The 26681-nt window shown below is 42.8% G+C and overlaps 1 protein-coding gene across 1 annotated transcript in view; it reads right to left on the bottom strand.

The window, feature by feature from the left end:
- The window catches only part of LOC110521035 (glutamate receptor ionotropic, kainate 2), a 98657-nt gene that overhangs the window by 17020 nt on the left and 54956 nt on the right, over positions 1–26681 (bottom strand). The window contains exons 4-10 of the mRNA XM_036975452.1: positions 23827–23940; positions 18228–18347; positions 17942–18028; positions 16824–17047; positions 8546–8664; positions 4602–4819; positions 3909–4134 (exon numbers count right to left, since the gene is read on the bottom strand). Of these exons, the coding sequence (XP_036831347.1) occupies positions 3909–4134; positions 4602–4819; positions 8546–8664; positions 16824–17047; positions 17942–18028; positions 18228–18347; positions 23827–23940 (1108 nt within the window). The remainder of the gene's footprint in view (positions 1–3908; positions 4135–4601; positions 4820–8545; positions 8665–16823; positions 17048–17941; positions 18029–18227; positions 18348–23826; positions 23941–26681) is intronic.

Consider the following 26681-nt stretch of genomic DNA (forward strand, 5'->3'; position numbering starts at 1 on the left):
GGCCCCCGCTTCATACTCGTCGCCAAACCCACTGGCTCCAGGTCATCTACAAGACCCTGCTAGGTAAAGTCCCCCTTTATCTCAGCTCACTGGTCACAATAGCAGCACCCACCTGTAGCACACGCTCCAGCAGGTATATCTCTCTGGTCACCCCCAAAACCAATTCTACCTTTGGCCGCCTCTCCTCCTAGTTCTCTGCTGCCAATGACTGGAACAAACTACAAAAATCTCTGAAACTGGAAACACTTATCCCCCTCACTAGCTTTAAGCACCAGCTGTCAGAGCAGCTCACAGATTACTGCACCTGTGCATAGCCCAGCTATAATTTAGCCCAAACAACAACCCCTTTCCCTACTGTATTTATTTATGTAGTTCCTTTGCAACCCATAATTGCTCTCTACTTTGCACATTCTTGCACTGCAAATCAACCATTCCAGTGTTTTACTTGCTATATTGTATTTACTTCGCCACCATGGCCTTTTTTTGCCTTTACCTCCCTTATCTCACCTGCTCACATTGTATATAGACTTACTTTTCTACTGTATTATTGACTGGATGTTTGTTTTACTCCATGTGTAACTCTGTGTCGTTGTATGTGTCAAACTGCTTTGCTTTATCTTGGCCAGGTTGCAATTGTAAAGGAGAACTTGTTCTCAACTTGCCTACCTGGTTAAATAAATGTAATTTATTTATTTTTTTGCCGCACGTGACAAATAAACTTTGATTTGAAGTATTTTTACTGAAATATTTTACGCCACTGCAATTTCAAATAGTTAGAATGCATAGTAATAATGTTTGGTGGAAGGACTATTATCAGCCCTTCTGGGGAAAAAACCCTGCAAATTAATACAAAAAACAATGTTTTAAGTGATATATTAGCTTTTGTTTGAAGTCGAAAAAAAGACTGGCAATTCAAAAGCTAATTTGAACTATGCACTAACACGGCTTTCATTATAAGCAGCTTCACTACTGCTAGAGTACTGTAGCTTTACTTCAACAACAGATGGACTCATATTGGATGGGTTGATTAGGATTCAACCTTCTTTCAAACAGCTTAATACATACTCTTAGAGTAGGTTTACACCATCAATGTACCAGTTAATGTAAACATGTCTATGTAAGACACACGCAATCTGCCATCTGGGATTCTGTTCAACGTTCCTAAGCTTGACATACCCATTGGTTCTTCAAGGATCAATCTGCAGTTCAAACAACAACAAAGCCAACACCCCACCACTGTTTTGGTAAAAAGCGAAAGAATTGGTGGTGGAGAAATAATAATAATATTAATGTAACCACTCTCAAATTCATCGATAGCTCTATGGATACAAAATGAACATTTTAACCATATTCCGAGGCTAAACAGTGTTGGTTTCTAATTACATTGTTTACAAACAATTGAGTAGAACAAGCATATATTTTGGGGTTTGATGGGATATGACAATCAGACTAAGCTCATGAGGCATTTATTATACAAGTTATATTCTTAAAGAAGCAATGGGTGTGTGTAAATCATTTTAAAGTAAAAATATATATTAAGCAATTACAAATTTACCCTTTAAATACTATAACTTATAAATGTCTCAAGTGCACAGCGCAACTGCCTGTCACGACTTCCGCCGAAGTCGGTCCCTCTCCTTGTTCGGGCGGTGTTCGGTGGTCGACGTCAGTGATCCATTTTTCATTTTCGATTGGTTGGAACACGTTGTGTATTTAAACCTGTTTACAACTCTTGTCCTTGTCGGAGATTGTTTGATTGTATGTTTATGTATTATGTGTTGGTGCGCAATGGGTTTTGTACCCACTTTTTATTTATTCTGTAATTTTGGTTTTTAAGTTTTGTTAAGTTTATTAAACCACTCCATTTATACCAAGTTCGATTCTCCTGCTCCTGACTTCCCTGCCACCAACATGCACCCATTACACTGTCTTAACCTATCATAACCCAAAATATAAGGTTGCATTACTCCATTGTTTATAACAAGAACATAAACCATGTATAGCTTCAAAATACTGTATGTACAAATGCTGTCAACTACCTTGTCTCAGTAGACTTATGTATTAGGCTTGGTCAAATGTTGGGTAATGTTGGGTAAAACTGCTTGTTAACCAGGAAGATAGCCCCAGGGGTAGCAGTGGTCTCTGTGGCCCCATCATGAACACAATAACCCCAGTGGCACTGGGATTAGAAAACACCAGCAACAGCTTTCCCGCCCGTTTCCCGCCCGTTTCCCCTGGAGTCCATGAGATCTGACACAGCATATACAGGGCCTTCGGAAAAGTATTCAAACCCCTTGATTTTTTCCACATTTTGTTAATTGATTTGGTTCATATAGCATTGGCCTTTCCAGTGTCAATCAATCAATAAAATTGATTTATAAAGCCCTTCTTACATCAGATGATGTCGCAAAGTGCTGTACAGAAACCCAGCCTAAAACCCCAAACAGCAAGCAATGCAGGTGTAGAAGCACGGTGGCTAGGAGAAACTCCCTAGAAAGGCCAGAACCTAGGAAGAAACCTAGAGAGGAACCAGGCTATGAGGGGTGGCCAGTCCTCTTCTGTGCATGACATCATTTTCGGGAATTTTCAAAGCTGTTTAAAGGCACAGTCAACGTAGTGTATGTAAACTTCTGACCCATTGGAATTGTGATACAGTGAATTATAAATGAAATAATCTGTCTGTAAACAATTTTGGGAAAAATGACTTGTGTCATGCACAAAGTAGAAAACTCGAGTTTGTTATAAAGAAATTTGTGGAGTGGTTGAAAAACGAGTTTTAATGACTCCAACCTAAGTGTATGTAAATTTCCGACTTCAACTGTATGTGCCTTTCCAAAAAATGTCCAATCAATTGAATTTACCATAGTTGGACACAAATCAAGTTGTAGAAACATCAAGGATGATCAATGGAACCAGGATGCACCTGAGCTCAATTTAGAGTTTCGTTGCGAAGCATCTGAATAAAGTATTTCAGTTTTTTTTATTTGCAATAAATTCACAAACATTTCTGCAAAACTGTTTTCCCTTTGTCATTATGGGGTATTGTGTGAAGATTGCTGTGAAAAACATATATATTTAATACATTTTTAGAATAAGGCGGTAACGTAACAAAATGTGGAAAAAGTCAAGGGGTCTGAATAATTTCCAAAGGCACTGTACATTATGGGCCGTACGTATAAAGCGACAGAGTAGGAGTGCTGATCTTGAATTTGGTACCCCCTTTCCATGTGATCTTGTTCATTACTTTCCAAAAGTTAAAACTGATCTTAGATCAACAATCATACTCTGAGATGCTCCAGGAATACGGAACCAGAACCTCCTCTGTGGTACATAATCTTTATATGCCAGGCAAAAATGTTGCCCCAACACAAAAGGCTGGGTATGTCTGGTGTATTATGATGCACTGTATGTGTCAAGTGGAACAGTGTTTACACATACCAACTGAAATGCCAGAGAAAAAACTGATTTGTGATCCTGTAGCTATCTATGTCAGGCATGGTATTTTCAAATGTCAATCTGTACAATTGTCTTAATGTGTGGGGGAATACTCGATTCTGTGTAGAATTCCTATACATATTATTGTCCATTTCCCCTTCACTTGAACCCTTACCTCCCAAACTCAGTCATAACAATTCATTCTTCTACCCTTTCAAGTATGCATACAGTACATTACATTAGCCATATCTGTCTCAAACCTCCAAACTCCAACCTTTATCTGCTTGTCCTGATATACATGGTCATTGACAGGTAGAACGTGAAATGGGTGATGGGTGATATGGTCAACATGGGCAATATAGGAGTTATGGGTGATTCAGGAGATATGAATGGTGTAGACAATAAGCGATATAGGTGATAATAGCGATATGTGCGATATAAACGATACAGACTATAAGGACAATATGCGTTACCCATGGGTGTTCCCACTCCGTAGGCCTTGGAGTCGATGAGGCCCCCTATCTGGGTAAGGTTGCAGTTGCGCTGGGTGACAAACTCAATGGTTGTGGACTCCATGAGGAAAGCGTAGTCGGAGGTGAGCACGCGCTGGATGCCCGTGTCTATGTTTTTCACAATCACAGACGTTCGCCGGCTGTTCATGAACTCCCACATCTTGTCGTAAGTGGAGATCTTCGTCTTCTGTCAAACCACCGGAGGAAGAAAAGGAAGATTAATGAAATCCACCTCTTCTAATAAGAATTGATTTGGTTCATATAGCATTGGCCTTTCCAGTGTCAATCAATCAATAAAATTGATTTATAAAGCCATTTTTACATCAGCAGATGTCACAAAGTGCTTATACAGAAACTCAGCCTAACACCCAAAAGAGCAAGCAATGCAGATGTAGAAGCACGGTGGCTAGGAAATACTCCCTAGAAAGGCAGGAGCCTCGGAAGAAACCTGAATCAGAGGGGAAGCCAGTCCTCTTTTGGCTGTGCCCGGTGGAGATTATACATGGCCAATACTTTTTAAGTACCTTGAACAGAGGGGTTTATTATATTTTCTTGCTGTCTTTCCCGCCAGCAGGTCGCTATTTGAGTGAAACCCACAACCACAACACCGCAGATGACCACTTATCCCAGTAAGCCCAATGGTTTGCTAGCTACCTTGAAAAAGGTCATTGTAGATCCATCCTCCACCACTCCGTACAGGATCTTGGTCTGTTTGGCCAGGTCATCGGCCGAGTCGATGGGTGACTCCATGCGCTCCACGGTGAGGAAGGCAGCCAGGTTGGCCGTGTAGGAGGAGATGATAATGAGGGTGAAGAACCACCAGATGCCCCCCACGATCCGGGTGGACAGGGCCTTAGGCATGAGCTCTGAGCCTGGGTACAGAGGGGAGGATAGGGGTGTAGGGAGTGGAGAGATAGAATTCCAGAAGTTACAGCAAGGGTGTATGGAGAAGATGTCTACATAGGCAGCATCCACAAAGGACTTAGTGAGGGGTGATATTGTGCTCTGTGGATCATCCGGAGTAGCCTGATTGGGACTTGAATCCAGGCCACTGGGACTGTCCGTCGATTAGTAAGAAAGGTTGCTATGTGTTGTACTTAAGCCGCTCCATTATGTATTGGGAGTTGGACAGTAGGGGGTTGGTTTCACGGACCCAGATTCAACCTACTCCTGAACTAAAAAGCATGTTGAATGGTGAATATCCATTGACAGAGCGTTTTACACATCCTTAAAATAGGATTTATCTGGGTCCAGGAAACTGGTCCTAAAAGGTATACTCAATTAACTTACCGTCCGTCAACACAGATCAGTCACTTCTTTAAAGTTACACGTTTACATTTCAAAATAAAAACTTTAGTGGAAACTGACAACCTGGTTGGGTCTGACTGTCATGTACCCAAGGCAACCTCACATCCTGACCCCACGTCCCACTACTCTATGGGCACTGATTTGTTGCGGGCAATGGGGAGAGGACTCTGGGTAGTGGCACCTGACACAAAGCTGTTCTTGTTGAATAAGTGCAGCATGGCTAGTTGGTAAGAGATAAGTTATACCTAAAGGATAGTTCACTGGTTCGTCATTCTCCTTTTCACACTATCATGCTCACCCAAACATATTTTGATAGTTTCCTATCACTTTGTCCTTTTCAGCATGGTTCCAGCAACTATGTTGGATGCGTAACCAGGCCAGCACAGACTCTGCTCAGTCATATGAAAAGGGTATCTGTTACACTGAGACCCTTATCAATTATTATAATTTTGTTTTATAACGGGGGGAGGGTTGCAATGCAACCCCACTTAATCTATATACAGTTGAAGTCAGAAGTTTACATACACCTTAGCCAAATATTAATTATTGACATCCTAGTAAAAAGCCCTGTTTTATGTCAGTTAGGATCACAAATGTCAGAATAATAGTAGAGAATGATTCATTTCAGCTTTTATTTCTTCCATCACATTCCCAGTGGGTCAAAAGTTTACATATACTCAATTAGTATTTGGTAGCATTTCTTTTAAATTGTTTAAATTGGGTCAAACATTTTGGGTAGCCTTCCACAAGCATCCCACAATAAGCCCATTCCTCCATGCACACCTGAAAGAGCTGGTGTAACTGAGTCAGGTTTAGAGGCCTCCTTGCTCGCACACGCTTTTTCAGTTCTCCCCACAAATGTTCTATAGGACTGAGGTCAGGGCTTTGTGATGGCCACTCCAATACCTTGACTTTGTTGTCCTTAAGCCATTTTGCCACAACTTTGGAAGTATGCTTGAGGTCATTGTCCATTTGGAAGACCCATTTGCGAACAAGCTTTATCTTCCTGACTGATGTCTTGAGATGTTGCTTCAATATATCCACATTATTTTCCTTCCTCATGATGCCATCTATTTTGAGAAGTGCACCAGTCCCTCCTACAGCAAAATACCCCCACAACATGATGCTGCCACCCCCGTGTTTCACGGTTGGGATGGTGTTCTTCAGCTTGCAAACCTCCCCCCTTTTCCTCCAAAGATAACGATGATCATTATGGCCAAACATATCTATTTTATTTTTCATCAGACCAGAGGACATTTCTCCAAAAAGTACGATCTTTGTCCCCATGTGCCATCGCAAACTTTATTATGGCAGTTTGGAACAGTGGCTTCTTCCTGGCTGAGCGTCCTTTCAGGTTATGTCGTTATAGGACTCGTTTTATTGTGGATATAGATACTTATGTACTTTCCTGCAGCATCTTCACAAAGTCCTTTGCTGTTATTCTGGGATTGATTTACACTTTTCGCACCAAAGTACGTTAATCTCTCGAAGACAGAACGCATCTCGTTCCTGAGCAGTATGACGGCTGCGTGGTCCCATGGTGTTTATACTTGCATACTATTGTTTGTACAGATGAACGTGGTACCTTCAGGCATTTGGAAAATGCTCCCAAGGATGAACCAGACTTGTGGAGGTCTACAATTGTTTTTCTGAGGTCTTGGCTGACTTATTTAGATTTTCCCATGATGTCAAGCAAAGAGGCATTGAGTTTGAAGGTAGGCCTTGAAATTCATCCACAGGTACACCTCCAATTGACTCAAATGATGTCAATTAGCCTATCAGAAGCTTCTAAAGCCATGAAATAATTTTCTGTAATTTTCCAAGCTGTTTAAAGGCACAGTCAACTAAGTGTATGTAAACTTCTGACCCACTGGAATTGTGATACAGTGAATTATGTGTGAAATAATGTGTCTAAACAATTGTTGGAAAAATGACGTGTCATGAACAAAGTAGACGTCCTAAGCGACTTGCCAAAACTATAGTTTGTTAACAAGACTTTGTGGAGTGGTTGAAAAACACGTTTTAATGACTCCAGCCTAAGTGTGCGTAAACTTCTGACTTCAACTGTAGAGTAAATTAATTTCTCTGCAATTATCTTTCAAGAATAGAGGAACCAATCTAAATGTAAATAGCTGTCACAGTAGCTTCTCAAAGTTACTACTCCATTAAGGACTATAACTTTTATGTTCATTCAGTTGCTGTAACGCTAAAAGAGACACCTTCACTGTAACAATAACTTAGCACAAAATATGCAAAATAATAATAATATACACTGAGCAATTATATAAACGCAACATGCCAAAAATTTGACTGAGTTACAGTTCACATAAGGAAATGTGTCAATTGAAATAAATTCCTTAGGCCCTAATCTATGCATTTTACATTAATGGGCATACCAATATGAATATGTTTGTCTAAGATACTTTGAAAAAAAATGGTAGGGCCGTGGATCAGAAAACCAGTCAGTATCTGGTGTGAACACCATTTGCCTCATGCAGCATGACACATCTCCTTCCCATAGAGTTGATCAGCTGTTGATTGTGGCCTGTGGAATGTTGTCCCACTCCTCTTCAATGGTGGCGGGAACTGGAACACGCTGTCATACACAGCGATCCAGGGCAACCCAAACATGCTCAATGGGTGACATGTCTGGTGAGTATGCAGGCCTGGAAATAACTGGGACATGTTCAGCTTCCAGGAATTGTGTACAGATCCATGGGACCGTACATTATCATGCTGAAACATGAGGTGATGGCTGATTTATTTAGATTTTCCCATGATGTCAAGCAAAGATGCATTGAGTTTGAAGGTAGGCCTTGAAATTCATCCACAGGTACACCACCAATTGACTCAAATAATGTCAATTAGCCTATCTTGGGATAGGAGAAATGCTCACCAACAGGGATATAAACAAATTTGAGCACAACATTTGAGAGAAATAAGCTTTTTGTGTGTATGGAACATTTCTGGGATCTTTTATTTCCGCTCATGAAACATTATTTTTTTGTTCAGTATATTTTCCTCTCCAGCTTCCTCTATACATTCATTTCGATCAGAAAACGAGGTAGCAACATTATTCTTGTTCCCACTTTAACCCAACTACAACTTTTAAGGTTAAGTGGTGCCTTCATAAACCCTTTCTAAGCCCTATATAGATGCTTCATAACTTTTCCACCATGCATCACACACCCAGAGACCCCTGTGTCGCCCGGAGCCTGGCCTAAAACCTTGGACCCCAGAGAGAGTGGGACACGGAGATAGCCACAGCACCAGCAGGCTGAGGCAACTACCTTGCTGCATGAGAGCCCCGATGCCGAACCAGAAACTATTGAGCAACGTAAAATTGTTTTCCACCACGTCCGAGTCTGGGTTGCACGGATGGGGATTGTACCACTCGTACGGGCTGAACCTGTGGTGGAGAGAGCAAACAAGACACTAAGATCAATCAAACAAAATAACATTCATGGCCAGGATGGTCTAGTGGTTAGTGCCTACACATCTGTCGGTGTCGGCATGGGTTCAAATCCGGCCGACTGCTTTTGACACACACCCCATCTCCTTCGACAATCTGTCCTATAGAACACACAGACAATACCTTTACATTAAAAAACGAACAATGTTCGTGCTTCCCTAAAAAAAAAAAAACATGTGAAAATCGTGTTATTGTAAGGCGACCAAAACAATAGAAGCTCCTATGATCCTCTACTATGCCCTCTGGGTCCCTCGCTCCTCTCGAGACCAAACACAAATCATTTCCCCCAACATATTGACGTATTCAAATGCTTTCAGTTTGTTGTGAGAGGCCCAATCGATGGAGTGGAATAACATTGTCACTGGAGAGAACGTCCCCATCCCTGATCATCTTTGGAGCTCATTGAGATTTATCGACTGCAGGATCCTTTCTGATTCCCCCCTGGTGGCTTGAGACCCCATCACCCCCCCCCCCCCCAATTCAGCCAATATGCCTTCTTCCATCCATAGACTTCCTTGTGCATGTCTAATCCTCCTCCCGCTCCATTGCCTGACTCACCCTCTCCCCTTTTCCTCCCCATCACTGCCTCCCTCACTCTCTCCCTTCTTGCTTCTGTGCCCCCTAAGGGTGACTAGGGATATTCCTCATTTAATATCTTAAGTGAGAGTGGTGTCACATTAGCAGTGGGCAATTGGGTTAGCATTAAGCATCAGAACCTGATTGAGTTTGTGCTAGAGGAGTGGAGGGATGATCTGTTTCACCTGTCTTTGTGATTGTCTCCAACCCCCTCCAGGTGTCGCCCATCTTCCCCAATAACCCGTGTATTTATACCGGTGTTCTCTGTTTGTCTATTGCCAGTTTGTTTTGTTCGTCAAGCCTACCAGCGGTTTTTCCCTTTCTCCTGTCTTTGCTATAGTTCCTGTTTTCTTGTTTCGCGGTTTTGACCATTCCTGCCTGACTGCCCGCCCTGATCCTGAGCCTGCCTGCCGCCCTGTATCTTTGCCCCACCTATCTGGATTAGTGACCTCTGCCTGCCCTTGACCTGTCCTTTTGCCCACCCCTGTTCGAATAATAAACTTTTGTTATTTTGACACTGTCTGCACCTGGGTCTTACCTTAAACGTGATAGTGGCAATCGTCACCAACACAACATCAAACATACAGCTATAGACACCCATGGGGCTGGGGATTTGAAAAAAACATCAGGGCTTTGTTCCAATCTCCATACTACCTCTAGAAAGAATGTACTCTAAGTGGTATGACAGTATAGACATTGGAACACAGCCCAGGTTTAATGTCCTGCTCATTGTTTCAGAATACATTCCTAGTAGTAACTGATGTTTGACATTGATATATACTAGGCTATGCTGTTTGCTTCCATGAATAGGATCAGGGAAGTAACGGAGGGTAAATGCATGTAAAAAATAGTTTATGCACCTTTTACACCAAGTTAGTGTTGTTTGGATTAATGTTGTTGAGCATTTACCAACCTTTGGGTTTACCACTACATCCCTGATTAGCATACATTGTAAACTGTAATCAGAATTACTTTGCCAAGTGTTTATGGTTCTCTGTATAAAAAAAAGTTTATTACACAAAGAGGATGTCACGTTCTGACCTTAGTTCCTTTGTTCAGGTCTTTGTTTTAGTATGGTCAGGGCCTGAGTTGTGGTGGGCAGTCTGTTTTTCTATGTTGGTTTTTGAGTTCGGCCTAGTATGGTTCTCAATCAGAGGCAGCTGTCAATTGTTGTCCCTGATTGAGAATCATACTTAGGTAGCCTGGGTTTCACTTTTGGTTTGTGGGTGTTTGTTTCCGTGTGAGTGTTTGGGCCACACGGTACTGTTTCAGTTTTGTATTTCACGTCATCGTTTATTGTTTTGATTCAGTGTTCAGTGCTTTCTTTTATTAAAATCATCATGAACACTTACCACGCTGCGCTTTGGTCTCCAGACGACATCCGTTACAGAGGATGAATTGCGGGCTATTTATTTAAAAAACAGTTTGGTACATGGATGCATTCCAAATGGTACCATGTTCCCTAAATAGTGCACAACTTTTGACCAGAGCTTTATGTTCAAATGTAGTGCACTATATTTGGGATGTGTATAATTTAGCCTTTTCTTTACTGCTGCTCCATATTCACTCCACATGGGAATCATTTCTCTGGACTTCCTCGGCCCCATCGGGCCACCTGATTGTCCGGAATGTCAATGAGCTCTGTCTACTTCTAAACGCCAGAGACCATGCGCCGCTCAATGTCCCCTGTAGTGCGGTGTGTGACATTGTGTGACAGTGTGAAACTGTGTGTGAAAGGAACCGATTGTGTGCGTGAGGTTTCTCTGTGAGGTTTCTCTAAACTACGTCTAGTAATACGAGAGGTGTGTCTTTTTTTTCCATCGACGTCGTCATCCCCACAGTGACCGTACGTACATATTCCAACCAGAAACCATGGATTACAGGCAACATCTGCATTGAGCTAAAGTCTAGAGCTGCCGCTTTCAAGGAGCGGGAGACTAATGCGGACGCTAATAAGAAATCACGCTATGTCCTCAGATGAACCATCAAACAGGCAAAGAGTCAATACAGAATTAAGATTGAATCCTACTACACCTGCTCTGATGCTCGTCGGATGTGACAGGGTGTGAAAACTATTACAGACTACAAAGGGAAACCCAGTGACGCAAGTTGCCCAGTGACACGAGCCTCCCAGACAAGCTAAATGCCTTTTATACTCGCTTCGAGGCAAGCAACACTGAAGCATGTATGGGAGCACCAGCTGTTCTGGATGACTGTGTGACAATGCTCCCGGTAGCCGATGTGAGCAAGACCTTTAAACAGGTCAACATTCACAAAGCCGTGGAGCCGGACGGACTCCCAAGACGTGTACTCAAAGCATGCGCGGACCAACTGGCAAGGGTCTTCACTGACATTTTCAACCTCTCCCTGACCGAGTCTGTAATACCTACATGTTTCAAGCAGACCACCATAGTCCCTGAGCCCAAGGAAGCAAAGGTAAAATGCCTAAATGGCTACCGCCTTGTAGCACTCACATCTGTAGCCGTGAAGTGCTTTGAAGGGCTGGTCATGGCTTACATCAACAGCAGCATCCTGGATACTCTAGACACACTCCAATTTGCATACCGCCCCAACAGATCCACAGATGACGTAATCTCAATCACACTCCACACTGCCCTTTCCCACCTGGACAAAATGAACACCTAGGTGAGAATGCTGTTCATTGACTACAGCGCAGCGTTCAACACCATAGTGCCCACAAAGCTCATCCCTAAGCTAAAGACCCTGGGACTAAACACCTCCCTCTGCAACTGGATCCTGGACTTCCTGACGGGCCACCCCCAGGTGGAAAGGGTAGGCAACAACATGTCTGCCACGCTGATCCTCAACACTGGGGCCCCTCGGGGTGTGAACTGAATCCCCTCCTGTACTCCCTGTTCACCCAAGACTGCATGGCCAAACATGACTTCAGCACAATCATTAGGTTTACTGACAACAACAGTGTTATGCCTGATCACCGACAATGATGAGACAGTCAACAGGGAGGTCAGAGAACTTGCAGTGTGGTACCAGGACAACAACCTCTCCCTAAATGTGAGCAAGACGAAGGAGCTGATCGTGGACTACAGAAAAAGCAGAGTCGAACAGGCCCCCATTAACATCGACGGGGCTGTAGTTGAGCGGGTCGAGAGTTTCAATTTCCTTGGTGTCCACATCACCAACGAACTATCATGGTAAAAACACACCACGACAGTTGTGAAGAGGGCACGACAGTTGTGAAGAGGGCACGACAGTTGTGAAGAGGGCACGACAAAACCTTTTCCCCCTCAGGAGACTAAAAAGATTTGGCATGGGTCCCCAGATCCTCAAAAAGTTCTACAGCTGCACCATCGAGAGCATCCTGACCGGTTGCATCCCCGCCTGGTATGGCAACTGCTCAGCATCTGACCATAAGGCGCTACAGAGGGTAGTGTGTACGGCCCAGTAGATTACTGGGACCAAGCTTCCTGCCATCCAGGACCTATATAATAGGCGGTGTCTGAGGAAAGCCCAAAAAATTGTCAAAGACTCCAGTCACCCAAGTCATAGATTGTTTTCTCTGCTACCGCATGGCAAGCGGTACCGGAGTGCCAAGTCTAGGATCAAAAGGCTCCTTAGCAGTTTCTACCCCCAAGCCATAACACTGCTGAACAATCAATCAAATGGCTACCGGACTTTTTACATTGACACCCCCCCCCCTTCCATATGTTTTGTACACTGCTGCTACTCGCTGTTTATTATCTATGCATAGTCACTTCACCCCTAAATACATGTCCAAATTACCTCAACTAACCTGTACCTCCGCACACTGACTCGGTACCGGTACCCCCTGTATAAAGCCTTGTTATTGTTATGTTACTGTGTTACTTTTTATGATTTTTTACTTTAGTTCATTAGATAAATATTTGTCTTAACTCTTCTTGAACTGCACTGTTGGTTAAGGGCTTATAAGTAAGCATTCCAAGGTAAGGTTGCTGTATTCGGCACATGTGACAAATAAAGGTTGATTTGATTTGACACGAATACACACACACCGAGTTCCACACAGAATAACAAAATTATTCCTCTGCCTCTTCTCTTCTCTCATCATCCTACTCTCCTATCCAGGGTCACAATAACCCAACACGCATCAGCTGTCGGCCGGATTAAATTACTCTAGCCAGCTTTATAGATCGGTTTCTTTACTTGTCTCAGGGCATCTGAGGAGAGGTGTGTAAGAGAGAAAGAGCGCGAGAGAGAGTGTGTGTGTGTGTGGTGGACATTGTGCGGCAGGCGCACGGTAGCCAGCGGTTACAAGGAGACAGTGTGTGTGTGTGTTGAAGAGAGAGCCCGAGGTGACACTGTGATATATACTTATCTAGGGTGTAAGCTGGCATGAGGAGCAATTACATGTTTACATGAAATGACAGGGGCCTTATTGCGAATTTCACATGCATTGTCCAAGTTTTCTGTGATATACACTGCTCAAAAAAATAAAGGGAACACTTAAACAACACAATGTGACTCCAAGTCAATCAAACTGTCCACTTAGGAAGCAACACTGATTGACAATACATTTCACATGCTGTTGTGCAAATGGAATAGACAACAGGTGGAAATTATAGGCAATTAGCAAGACACCCCCAATAAAGGAGTGGTTCTGCAGGTGGTGACCACAGACCACTTCTCAGTTCCTATGCTTCCTGGCTGATGTTTTGGTCACTTTTGAATGCTGGCGGTGCTTTCACTGTAGTGGTAGCATGAGACGGAGTCTACAACCAACACAAATGGCTCAGGTAGTGAAACTCATCCAGGATGGCACATCAATGCGAGCTGTGGCAAGAAGGTTTTCTGTGTCTGTCAGCATAGTGTCCAGAGCATGGAGGCACTACCAGGAGACAGGCCAGTACATCAGGAGACGAGGAGGAGGCCGTAGGAGGGAAACAACCCAGTAGCAGGGCCACTACCTCCACCTTTGTGCAAGGAGGAGCAGGAGGAGCACTGCCAGAGCCCTGCAAAATGACCTCCAGCAGGCCACAAATGTGCATGTGTCTGCTCAAATGTTCAGAAACAGACTCCATGAGGGTGGTATGAGGGCCTGACGTCCACAGGTGGGGGTTGTGCTTACAGCCCAACACTGTGTAGGATGTTTGGCATTTGCCAGAGAATACCAAGATTGGCAAATTCGCCACTGGCGCCCTGTGCTCTTCACAGATGAAAGCAGGTTCACACTGAGCACATGTGACAGACGTGACAGTCTGGAGACGCCGTGGAGAACGTTCTGCTGCTTGCAACATCCTCCAGCATGACCGGTTTGGGGGTCAGTCATGGTGTGGGGTGGCATTTCTTTGGGGGGCCGCACAGCCCTACATGTGCTCGCCAGAGGTAGCCTGACTGCCATTAGGTACCGAGATGAGATCCTCAGACCCCTTGTGAGACCATATGCTGGTGCGGTTGGCCCTGGGTTCCTCCTAATGCAAGACCTCATGTGGCTGGAGTGTGTCAGCAGTTCCTGCAAGAGGAAGGCATTGATGCTATGGACTGGCCTGCCCGTTCCCCAGACCTGAATCCAATTGAGCACATCTGGGACATCATGTCTCGCTCCATCCACCAACGCCACGTTGCAACACAGACTGTCTAGGAGTTGGCGGATGCTTTAGTCCAGGTCTGGGAGGAGATCCCTCAGGAGACCATCCGCCACCTCATCAGGAGCATGCCCAGGCGTTGTAGGGAGGTCATACAGGCACGTGGAGGCCACACACACTACTGAGCCTCATTTTGACTTGTTTTAGGGACATTACATCAAAGTTGGATCAGCCTGTAGTGTGGTTTTCCACTTTAATTTTGAGTGTGACTCCAAATCCAGACCTCCATGGGTTGATACATTTGATTTCCATTGATAATTTGTGTGATTTTGTTGTCAGCACATTCAACTATGTAAAGAAAAAAGTATTTAATAAGAATATTTAATTCATTCAGATCTAGGATGTGTTATTTTAGTGTTCCCTTAATTTTTTTGAGCAGTGTATTTTGCGACTGTATACGTATGTGCTCTATGATTGAGAACACCCTCTGAGTGAATAAAGAGAGTAAAGAAATAACAAAATGTTGGAGGAAACAGTTTAGGAATATGAAAAAATAGAATTCTGCCGATTATAGGAAAATAAGTTAGTTCCTTTTAGCCCTTCAAATGTGGGTGGAATGAGCTTTTAACACCCCTTAGAGATCTGAAGTTTACCTGCTTTACCACTGACATATCTCCATCTATGGCTACACTACCGACTCTATTTGTAGGGGGTTAAAGAAAACAATATCCTTCACATATAGGGACTCAACCAATCTGTCTGTAGGTCAATACTACAATTATAAGGGAGCAAGTTGACGCCTGGGCAGAAATCAGTACATCAGGCTTTAGAGCTATTGCACATCAACACCCATATGGAGGAGAGAGAGGAATAGTTATCTGATAAAGAAGACTATAGTATGGGCAATATTGGTGTGATTTACTGGGTTCAAACCCAGGTTCCCTTAATTGCCATAGCACTGTTTAAGCCTGCTGAGCTAAAGCCTCTAAGACTAAGTCATCATGTTTCAAGCAAGGTTATTCATCACTAGAGTGTGGTTAAGGAAGTTTGTTATAATAAGTGAATCTGTTATAATAAGAACACTTTCATACACACAATGTTGACACACAAACATGCTTGTACGCAGACAATGTTGCAGCTATATCGGAGTTCATTTGACTGTGTTTACTGTGTAAACTTAAAACCATGTAAAGGCTACATTGAACATATAGAGAAACTTACCCAACATACCTTTGATAAAGATGACAATAAAATAAGTGCATATTCTGAACCAACTTAGGTGACAGTTGTTGCCTTCCTTTCAGGTGATCAAAAGGCCAGTAACATTTGGAAGACGTATATTAACCACAAAACCCTTGGGGTCTAACCAAAGATCAATCAACAGCTGGCACCCCAGAGTTCTGGGGTTAATGAACACTTTTCTACACTAGCAAAGGCTCCAGGGGAATTCTACCAAAAAGCGGGCAACATTGGGCATGGGATGTCATAATGGCATCATATTGTTGTTGTAAACTGGTTTTATGGATGCCGAAACGTCAGATTACAACCATCTAAAGATGTATTTTTTGCAACCAGAAAAATAAGTCTTACTCTACTTATAATAGCTGTATAAACACACTGTACTCAGCTCCTAACACTGAACAAACCAATATATAACCAAAGGCCGGGCAAGGTCATAGGTTACTTATATAGTGCTTTAGCTCTACCTCACTCGATTGTTTCATATTTCCCTCAGTCTGGGGTTAAGCCAGGGCATGTCCACAGTACTTTACATAAGATAGCATTACATGAGCTTAAGGGCATATGTACTGCCTCAGTCAGCTGGACTTAATTCACACACTGTCAAAGCTTTCCTGTGGGGCATAGAGTTTGTTTCACAGGTAGAACTTCACACTCTGAGCTTGTACTAGTATCGTAAGACGGAGAGAAAAGCCACTGTCTGGTTTGTGAAAGCGAGCGGTGAGGGATGCATGTTACCTGGCTATGACAAACAGCACACAACTGACACCCAAGTAAGCCAGCAGAATATACATCCAGATATCGGGTGAGAGGGGGTTGAGGAAGGAGAAGACACCCGGGTTGGTTCCGTTGGGCTTGCGGTAGAGGATACTTATCCCCAGGGTCATGAAGGGCTTGGAGAAGTCGATGACCTTCTCCCTCACATAGGTAATGGCCAAAGGAGCCACCACTAGGTCTGCTTTCTGTGGACAGAGATCAGGGAAGGAATTGGAGTCCACCAATCAGAAGCTGTGGTATCACATCAAAACCAATCAAATTAGGACACACATTGGAAGGTGGGTGTAGTCCACCAATTAGGGGATATGGTATCAAATTAGAACAAATACAATTTGGACATAGATTGTGGGGTGGAGACAGTCGACCAATCAGGGGCTGTGGTATCACATTAGAAACCGGGGCTTACAAGAAACAGATATAGGATCTCCTCTCTGTCAACACTTTGACCAGTCACTGAGAATGTGTGGAAGATCCTAGAAGGACAAGGGAGAAATCAGTGAAGTCATTTAAACTAGGTTGTTATTGTAAATTAGTTTAGGTCCTGGATGCTGATTGGCTGAAAGTCGTGGTACATCAGACAATATACCACGGGTATGTCGCAAAAATACTTGTTTACTGTTCTGTTTATGTTGGTAACCAGTTCGTAATAGCAATAAGGGAGTTTGTGGTATATGGCTAATATACTGTGCAATAGCTAAGGGGTATATCCAGGCACTTCACTTCGCTTCGTGCCTAAGAACAGCCCTTTGCCGTGGTATATTGGCCATATACCTCACCCCCTCTGGCCTTATTGCTTGAATTTAAAACTAGTTCTCAATGACTTACCTTGCTAAATAAATATGCAATATGAGAAATGTGCAAGACTTGGTGGGAACTGGGAAGTCAAAGGACTAAAAAGCGTCCTTATTATAATTGGTGCACTGTAGACCCAAACAGACCCTATAAAGTCAAAACCTCTGGACCTATTCAAAGCCCATTCTCCATTGTATCCATTATCTTCCAAACCGTATCCTCATCACCACGGCAACACACCAATAACCACCACAGGAACAATGAGACTCCTCCACTCCACTACTCACGTGGTCCATGAGCTCCCTGACCATGCCATTCCACTGGCCCGTGCTCTCCTCCAGCGCCCCATACTTGCCGTCCTCCACCAGGCGCACCTAATAATAATAATAATAACAATAACAACAGTGATATTAATTATAAAAGTAACAAGAAAAATAATATATGCCATTCAGTAGACACTTGTAGTAGTATGTGCATTCATTTTCATACGGTTCCCCCATGGAGATCAAACCCACAACCCTGGCATTGCAAGCCCCATGCTCTACCAACTGAGACACATGGAAAGCCACTCACCTCATAGTGAAAGCCCAGGATCCCCGAGAGCTCGCGGAGCAGGTCGATGCAATAGCCCTCGAAGCGGTCGTTTCCGTACAGCGGCTTGTCGGACTTCTTGAACATCACATAGGGCTCCACCTGTTAAGGAAAGATGGGGGTGGGAGGGATGGGGAGATGGTAGAGTGAAAGAGGGAGGAGGAAGAAAGGAGGGAGAAGGTGGAAAGAGGGAGAGAGGCAGAGACAGATAGAAAGGAGGAAGGGGTCAAAGGAAGGGGTTATGAGTAGAGAGAGGGGGATGAGAAAAGACCAAGGAGAGTGATAGAAGGAGAAGAAGAAAGGAGGGAGAGGCAAATGAAGGGGTAAAGACAAATAGAGGCGGTAGGAGGCGAGAGAGAGGTAGAGATAGGGATGAGAAAAGACAAGAAGGACAAGAAAGATAATTATGTCAAAAGAGAGCAGAGAAAAAATACATTATACTCCAGCTATGGGGCAGCAGGTAGCCTAGCAGGTAGCCTAGCAGGTATCCTAGCAGGTAGCCTAGCAGGTAGCATAGCAGGTAGCCTAGCAGGTAGCCTAGCAGTTAAAGTGGAACTGACAGCATTTTAGAAACCTGAAATTATATTAAAATCTGTATTCAGACCCCTTCCCTTTTTCCACATTTTGTTACGTTTCAGCCTTATTCAAAAGGATTGTGTCAAGGCACAGATATGGGGAGGGCACCATGTCTGCAGCATTGAAGGACCCCAAGAGCACAGTGGCCTCCATCATTCTTAAATGGAAGTTTGAAACCACCAAGATTCTTCCTAGAGCAGAGCAATCAGGGAGAAGGGCCTAGGTCAGGGAGGTGACCAATAACCCGATGTTCACTCTGACAAAGCTCCAGAGTTCCTCTGTGGAGATGGGAGAACCTTCCAAAAGGACAACCATCTCTGCAGCACTTCACCAATGAGGCAATGATTGTAGAGTTGCCAGACGGAAGCCACCCCCCAGTAAAAGGCACCCGGACAGCTTGGAGTTTGCCAAAAAGCACCTAAAGGACTCAGACCATGAGAATCAAGATTCTCTGGTCTGATGAAACCAAGATTGAACTCTTTGGCCTGAATGCAAAGCGTAATGTCTGGAGGAAACCTGGCACCACCATGGTGGTGGCAGCATCATGCTGTAGGGATGTTTTTTCAGCGGCAGAGACTGGGACACTAGTCAGGTTGAGGGAAAGATGAATGGAGCAAAGATCCTTTTTATTTATTTTTTATTTTACCCCTTTTTCCTGGTATCCAATTGTTTTTAGTAGCTACTATCTTGTCTTATCGCTACAACTCCCGTACGGGCTCGGTAGAGACGAAGGTTGAAAGTCATGCGTCCTCCGATACACAACCCAACCAAGCCGCACAGCTTCTTAACACAGCGCGATTTAACCCGGAACATTGGAAGCCAATGTGTCAGAGGAAACACCGTGCACTGCGCCCAGCCCGCCACAGGAGTCGCCCGGCCAAACCCTCCCTAACCCGGACGACGCTAGGCCAACCTCCCGGTCGCGGCCGGTTACGACAGAGCCTAGGCGCGAACCCAGAGTCTCTGGTGGCACAGCTGGCGCTGCAGTACAGCACCCTTCACCACTGCGCCACCTGGGAGGCCTACAGAGAGATCCTTAATGAAAACCTGCTCCAGAGTGCTCAGGACCTCAGACTGGGGCGAAGGTTCACCTTCCAACAGGACAATGACCCTAAGCACACAGCAAAGACAACGCACGCGTTGCTTCGTGACAAGTCTCTAGCTGGGCCACTCAATGTCCTTGAGTGGCCCAGCCAGAGCGTGGACTTGAACCCGAACAAACATCTCTGGAGAGACCTGAAAATAGCTGTGCAGCGAAGCTCCCCATCCAACCTGACAGAGCTTGAGAGGATTTGCAGAGAAGAATGGGAGAAACTCCCCAAATACAGGTGAGCCAAGCTTGTAGCGTCATACCCAAGAAGACTCCAGGCTGTAATTCCTGCCAAAATAGCTTCAACAAAGTACTGAGTAAAGAGTCTGAATACTTTTGTAAATTTTATATTTCATTTTTTCATTTTAATACATTTGCAATAATGTCTAAATACCTGTTTTTGCTTTGTCAGTATGGGGTATTGTGTGTAGATTGATGAGGGGGAAAACGATTGAATACATTTTAGAATAAGGCTGTAACGTAACAAAATGTGGAAGAAGTCAAGGGGTCTGAATAATTTACGAATGCACTGTACATCCCCCGGAAGAATTATACTTTTTTTGTTTACATTGTTTGACAAGCAAGCACTTGGATATGGTCATTTTCACTTTTTCATAAAATGTTTGGGGATGACGAAAGTAAAGCATTGGTGAAGATTCTACAGCAATATAGAGTGGGAAAGCGGTTGTGCGTTTGGACAATTTATAGACACTGCAGTAAATAAAACCTAATAAAAACATATCAGTCTTGTCCAGGACTGGACTCAGACTGGTGCGCCACAGCTAATCAGAGATTCAGTAGGCCTATATGCATGCATTACGTTTGGGGGAGAGGAGGTAACATCAAGATCCTACTACTACAAAGGGTGGCTTACTGGATATCCTCTCTAAAAACATTCACCCCTAGTGGTCGGAATATTGACTTGGATCTCAGGCCCTTCTTATGACCACATTTTCCCATATGAACATGTAAAACATTTTTTTACATCATATTAGAGTACACCTGATATGTTCCCCCTGTTGATGCTCATTATATATTAAAGTTGAACCAAAAGATTACATGTAACAAAAATGAAATATGAAATTATGTGAAATTGAATAAAACAATAATATGTTATGGCTAATATGATGTACAATATTCCATTATGTTTCTATATGATAACAATACCGTAATATATTTAATATGCCATATACTATTTTTTTAACAGTTTCACTAATTAATTTTAATGAACTTAATCATTATGACACACCCCTCACTACTGTCATTGGTTCCACTAATTGCACAGTGTGTCTACATAACCTGGTTCAAGTATTCATGACATTACCCTGAAGAAGACACAGTGATGCCGAAATGTTGGTAAATACCCAGTAAATTGCTGGGAGATTATACATGGAGAGTGCAACTTTTTGATTCTGATAGTTTAGTTTATTCGCCGTTAGTAAGCACCTCCACACAAACTATTATTCTGGGTGTGGGCCAGCTCATGTTTTTTATTTTTATGAAATACATTTTACCAAGACAAATAATATTCTTCATGTCTTGAATTATTCAGTAGAGTCTTTCTCTAACATGGGATTAACATTATATCCAAGAAGTCATATTTCGTAACCTAATACATCGGACAATAAGCACCGAGCTCTGTTGACAGAGCGGTGCTGCTCCCTCACAACAACTTTTGAATTTTACATGTTGTGGTGGTTGTCTGCAAAGTTGTTTCCGTGGGTCACAAAAAGCTAAATTAGCATGAATTAAGCGAGCTGAATTAAACATAAAAGGCTTTGAAAATAAAAAGTATGCTAAGTGCCTAATTTACATTTCACCGAGATACGCTTGTTTTTGTGAGACAACTTCTAAAAAGAACAGGAATTTAGCATTAAGAAAAGTACTACAATATGAAAATAATACATGTTATGTCTCAAAATCTTACTTCTACACAACCGTTAAAAATGAGAAGGCACTTAGAAATGCTCATTTTTTAAAGAAAAGCACATTTTTGGTCCAATTAAATAATATCAAATTGATTATAAATACAGTGAAGACATTGTTAATGTTGTAAATGACTATTGTAGCTGGAAACAGCTGATTTTTAATGGAATATCTACATAGGCGTACAGAGGCCCATTATCAGCAACCATCACTCCTGTGTTCCAATAGCACATTGTGTTAGTTAATCCAAGTTTATCATTTTAAAAGGCTAATTGATCATTAGAAAACCCTTTTGCAACTATGTTAGCACAGCTGAAAACTGTATCTAACCAGAATAGAAAGAGTGGGAGGCCCTGGTGCAGAACTGAGCAAGAGGACAAGTGCATTAGAGTGTCTAGTTTGAGAAACAGATGCCTCACAAGTCCTCAATGAGCAGCTTCATTAAAAACTACCCGCAAAACACCAGTCTCAACTTCAACAGTGAAGAGGCGACTCTGGGATGCTGGCCTTCTAGGCAGAGTTGCAAAGAAAAAGCCATATCTCAGACTGGCCAATAAAAATAAAAGATTAAGATGGGCAAAGGAACACAGACACTGGACAGAGGAAGATTGGAAAAAAGTGTTATGGACAGACGAATCTGTTTGAGGTGTTCAGATCACAAAGAAGAACATTCGTGAGTTGCAGAAAAAATGAAAAGATGCTGGAGGAGTGCTTGACACCATCTGTCAAGTATGGTGGAGGTAATGTGATGGTCTGGGGGTGCTTTGGTGGTGGTAAAGTGGGAGATTTGTACAGGGTAAAAGGGATCTTGAAGAAGGAAGGCTATCACTCCATTTTGCAACGCTATACCCTGTGGACGGCGCTTAATTGGAGCCAATTTCCTCCTACAACAGGACAATGCTAAACTATGCAAGAACTATTTAGGGAAGAAGCAGTTAGCTGGTATTTTGTCTATAATGGAGTGGCCAGCACAGTCACCGGATCTCAACTCTATTGAGCTGTTGTGGGAGCAGCTTGACCGTATGGTACGTTAAGAAGTGCCCATCAAAACAATCCAATTTGTGGGAGGTGCTTCAGGAAGCATGGGGTGAAATCTCTTCAGATTACCTCAACAAATTGACAACTAGAATGCCAAAGGTCTGCAAGGCTGTAATTGCTGCAAATGGAGGATTCTTTGAAGCACATTAGCACATTTCTTTGACCAGGGTGCATAGCATGGTGCCATTGACAGAGATATTATAGAAAGGAGATAGGAACCCAATAAATGAAGGAACGTGTAACACCCCACACAGCAGACTGTCGACCAATCGCGTGCAAATGGTCATGCTATGTCATGCGGTTGCTAAACCAATCCCCTCTCATATGTCGAGAAACGTGCCTATTTTCCTCTAAAGTACGTAATGTCACAATTCCAAAGCTACACGAGATTACAGATAGCAAATGAATTATCTCACATCTCAGAAAATATTTGTAATGTTTTACTTCTGGTTGATGAAATTCATGCTAATGTTGGGTTTTTGAGCTAGCGCCCAATAGACTACCATGCACTCCTTGTCCCAGATTCGCCCAGAATGCACCGCACGACCAATACCGTAGCATGGGCAATGTTTCCCATCTCCTCAAAAGTATATCTGCCGCTGTGAATGTCACCCTGTTGGGAACATCGACCTGCAGGTTGAACATGGTGAGATTGTAGACTCCTAAATTGATAGTGCAGTTTGTTTAGGCAATATTACGTCGCCAAAATTAATCATTTGTTCACAAAAAATATTGTTCTCACATATTAGTGTTATTTTACACTGTAAATTAAAGGAATGAGTTGTTTCGGGTGGCTTTTCCCCCTAAAATATTATTTGACGCATTTGTCGTTTTTTGATTGGGCATCCGACTGATTCACTCTCTCCTCTTAGTCGTCATGACTTCAGTGATCCTGCTGTGTGCATATGTGAGGCCGCAGAAAGAAAGAGAACAAGCCAAATGTATGTTTACCAGTATGGTGGAGACGCGGAGGGATTTGTTAGCCAGAGAGTCAGTGATGTTAGTCGTTTTGCTCTTGTGGTTCTCTGTCATGTTCAGCCCACTGGGAGGGTCCCATGTTCCAATCTGTTGGGGAAACATATGATCCCGGCATGTGATAAAATGGTACTGTATATGCATACACAGACAGACATGAGTTGTGAACACACGCACCAGTGGTATAAAGTCGCTAGGGAAAGTCTACACACCCCTTGCACGGTCTTCACATTTTAATGCCTTAAAATGTCATCCAAAAAAGGGATTACATTGGATTATTCCTACCAATCTACACAACCTACTCCACATTTTCAAAGTAAACGACAAATTATACAACATTTTCCAAATGAATAAGAAAATATAAATTAAGACGTATTGATTGAAAATACAGACGATCAACAACACTGCATTCACTCCACATTCTTGGCCTGTATGGCAAAGTTAAAAGGAAGCATGTGTTAAAAAATCCACTCCAAATCTTTCATTCTGTTTGCAACAAGGTCATTAAGTAATAAGGCAAGACAACATATGAAATATGTTTTTTGGGGGCCATAAAGAAAAAATCCAATACAACACAAAAGCTTACAATACAAATGCCAGGAAAGCCTGTCTTTTCAAGTATTGTGGTGGCAGCATCGCGATATGGGTATGCTATCACCAGCAGGGACTGGGGAGTTTGTCAGGTTCCAAATTAATATGAAAGGAGCAGAGGGGGCTGCAAATGTTCTTATTTTACAAGTTGGATTTGAAGATGAAAATTCAAATACACAAAACAATAAGAACATTCATATTTATTCAATGAAATCTGTATGTATTTTGTTGTGCTTGATAATTGAGCGATTTAATTAAGCATTTTCTTTTTATAAATCGCTTTTTTTTATAAAAAGCTACAATTCTAACTGTTTGAATGACAAGAGTGATGATCGAGGGGGCAGAGTTTTTACCACCATCATACCACCATTGGGCTTGGGGCCAAAGTGCCTCAGTGAAGCTATGGCCAGTGAAAGAGTAGATACTGTATGAGATCTAACCTCCACATCATAGAAGGATACCTGACCCTCCTCATAATCCAAAAATTATCCCACCTTCTGGGGCTTCTCTCTGAGGAGGAGTGGGACAGCAGGTTTATCAAGAGCTTCATGCTAATTTCCCTTCCTCAGCCATATCGTCCAGTAGCCATTCTCAAGTCTCAGACAAATCTTTCTCTTCCTGTTGATGGACTCTTTTGTCACTCCTAAACCCCAATCAGTCTCCCCCTGCACCTCATAGTAAAATTGAAGAGAAGCCCTTCTTTCCTAGGACACACACACTCTTTTGGGGTTTTCAATGAGATTCTGTCTTCTGGTTGAAAACTTCTTTACTGTCCTCAGACAGAATAAGAGTGGGGTGTTCTGTATCAGGGTCAGCTCCAAGTGATTTTCCTTTTCAAAATCTGTTTCAAATTATTCCCACGCATTTTTATTTACTTTCTTTTTTTATTTCACCTTTATTTAACCAGGTAGGCCAGTTGAGAACAAGTTCTCATTTACAACTGGCCAAGATCAAGCAACAAAAACAACACAGAGTTACACATAAACAAACGTACAGTCAATAAAACAATAGAAAAAAAGACATGTACAGTGTAGTGTGTGCAAATGTAGAAGAATAGGGAGGTAGGCAATTGTTATTTATTTATTTCACCTTTATGTAACTAGGTAGGCTAGTTGAGAACAAGTTCTCATTTACCACTGCGATCTGGCCAAGATCAAGCAAAGCAGTGCGACACAAACAACAACACAGTGTTACACATGGAATAAACAAACACAGTTAATAGTACAATAGAGAAAGTCTAAATGCAGTGTGTGTAAATGAGGTAGGATAAGAGGGGTGAGGCAATAAATAGGCCTTAGTGGTGAAAAAAATTACAGTATGGAAAATTAAACACTGGAGTGATAGATGTGCAGAAGATGAGTGTGCAAGTAGAGATACTGGGGTGCAAAGGAGCAAAATAAATAACAGTATGGTGATGAGGTAGTTGGATGGGCGATTTACAGATTGGCTATGTACAGGTACAGTGATCTGTGAGCTGCTCTGACTGCTGGTGCTTGAAGCTAGTGAGGGAGATAAGTCTCCAGCTTCAGTGATTTTTGCAGTTCGTTCTAGTCATTGGCAGCAGAAAACTGTTTGGAAAGGCGGTCGAAGGAGGAATTGGTTTTGGGGGTAACCAGTGAAATATACCTGCTGGAGTGCGTGCAATGGGTGGGTGCTGCTATGGTGACCAGTGAGCTGAGATAAGGCGGGGCTTTACCTAGCAATGACTTATTGATGACCTGGAGCCAATGGATTTGGCGACGAATATGAAGCGAGGACCAGCTAACGAGAGCATACAGATCGCAGTGGTGGGTAGTACAGTGGGGCAAAAAAGTATTTAGTCAGCCACCAATTGTTCAAGTTATCCCACTTAAAAAGATGAGAGAGGCCTGTAATTTATCATAGGTACACTTCAACTATGACAGACTAAATGAGAAAAAAAATCCAGAAAATCACAGACTGCATCCAATTTGCTGAGTAGAGTGTTGGAGGCTATTCTGTAAATTACATTGCCGATGTCAAGGATCTGTAAGATAGTCAGTTTTACTAGGGTATGTTTGGCATCATGAGTGAAGGATGCTTTGTTGCAAAATAGGAAGCCGATTCTAGATTTAATTTTGGATTGGAGATGTTTGATGTGAGTCTGGAAGGAGAGTTTACAGTCTAACCAGACACCTAGGTATTTGTAGTTATCCACATATTCTAAGTCAGAACGGTCCAGAGTAGCGATGCTGGACGGGTGGGTAGGTGTGGGCAGCGAT

Source organism: Oncorhynchus mykiss, chromosome 4 (genome assembly GCF_013265735.2).
Source record: "Oncorhynchus mykiss isolate Arlee chromosome 4, USDA_OmykA_1.1, whole genome shotgun sequence".
Lineage (NCBI taxonomy): Eukaryota > Metazoa > Chordata > Actinopteri > Salmoniformes > Salmonidae > Oncorhynchus > Oncorhynchus mykiss.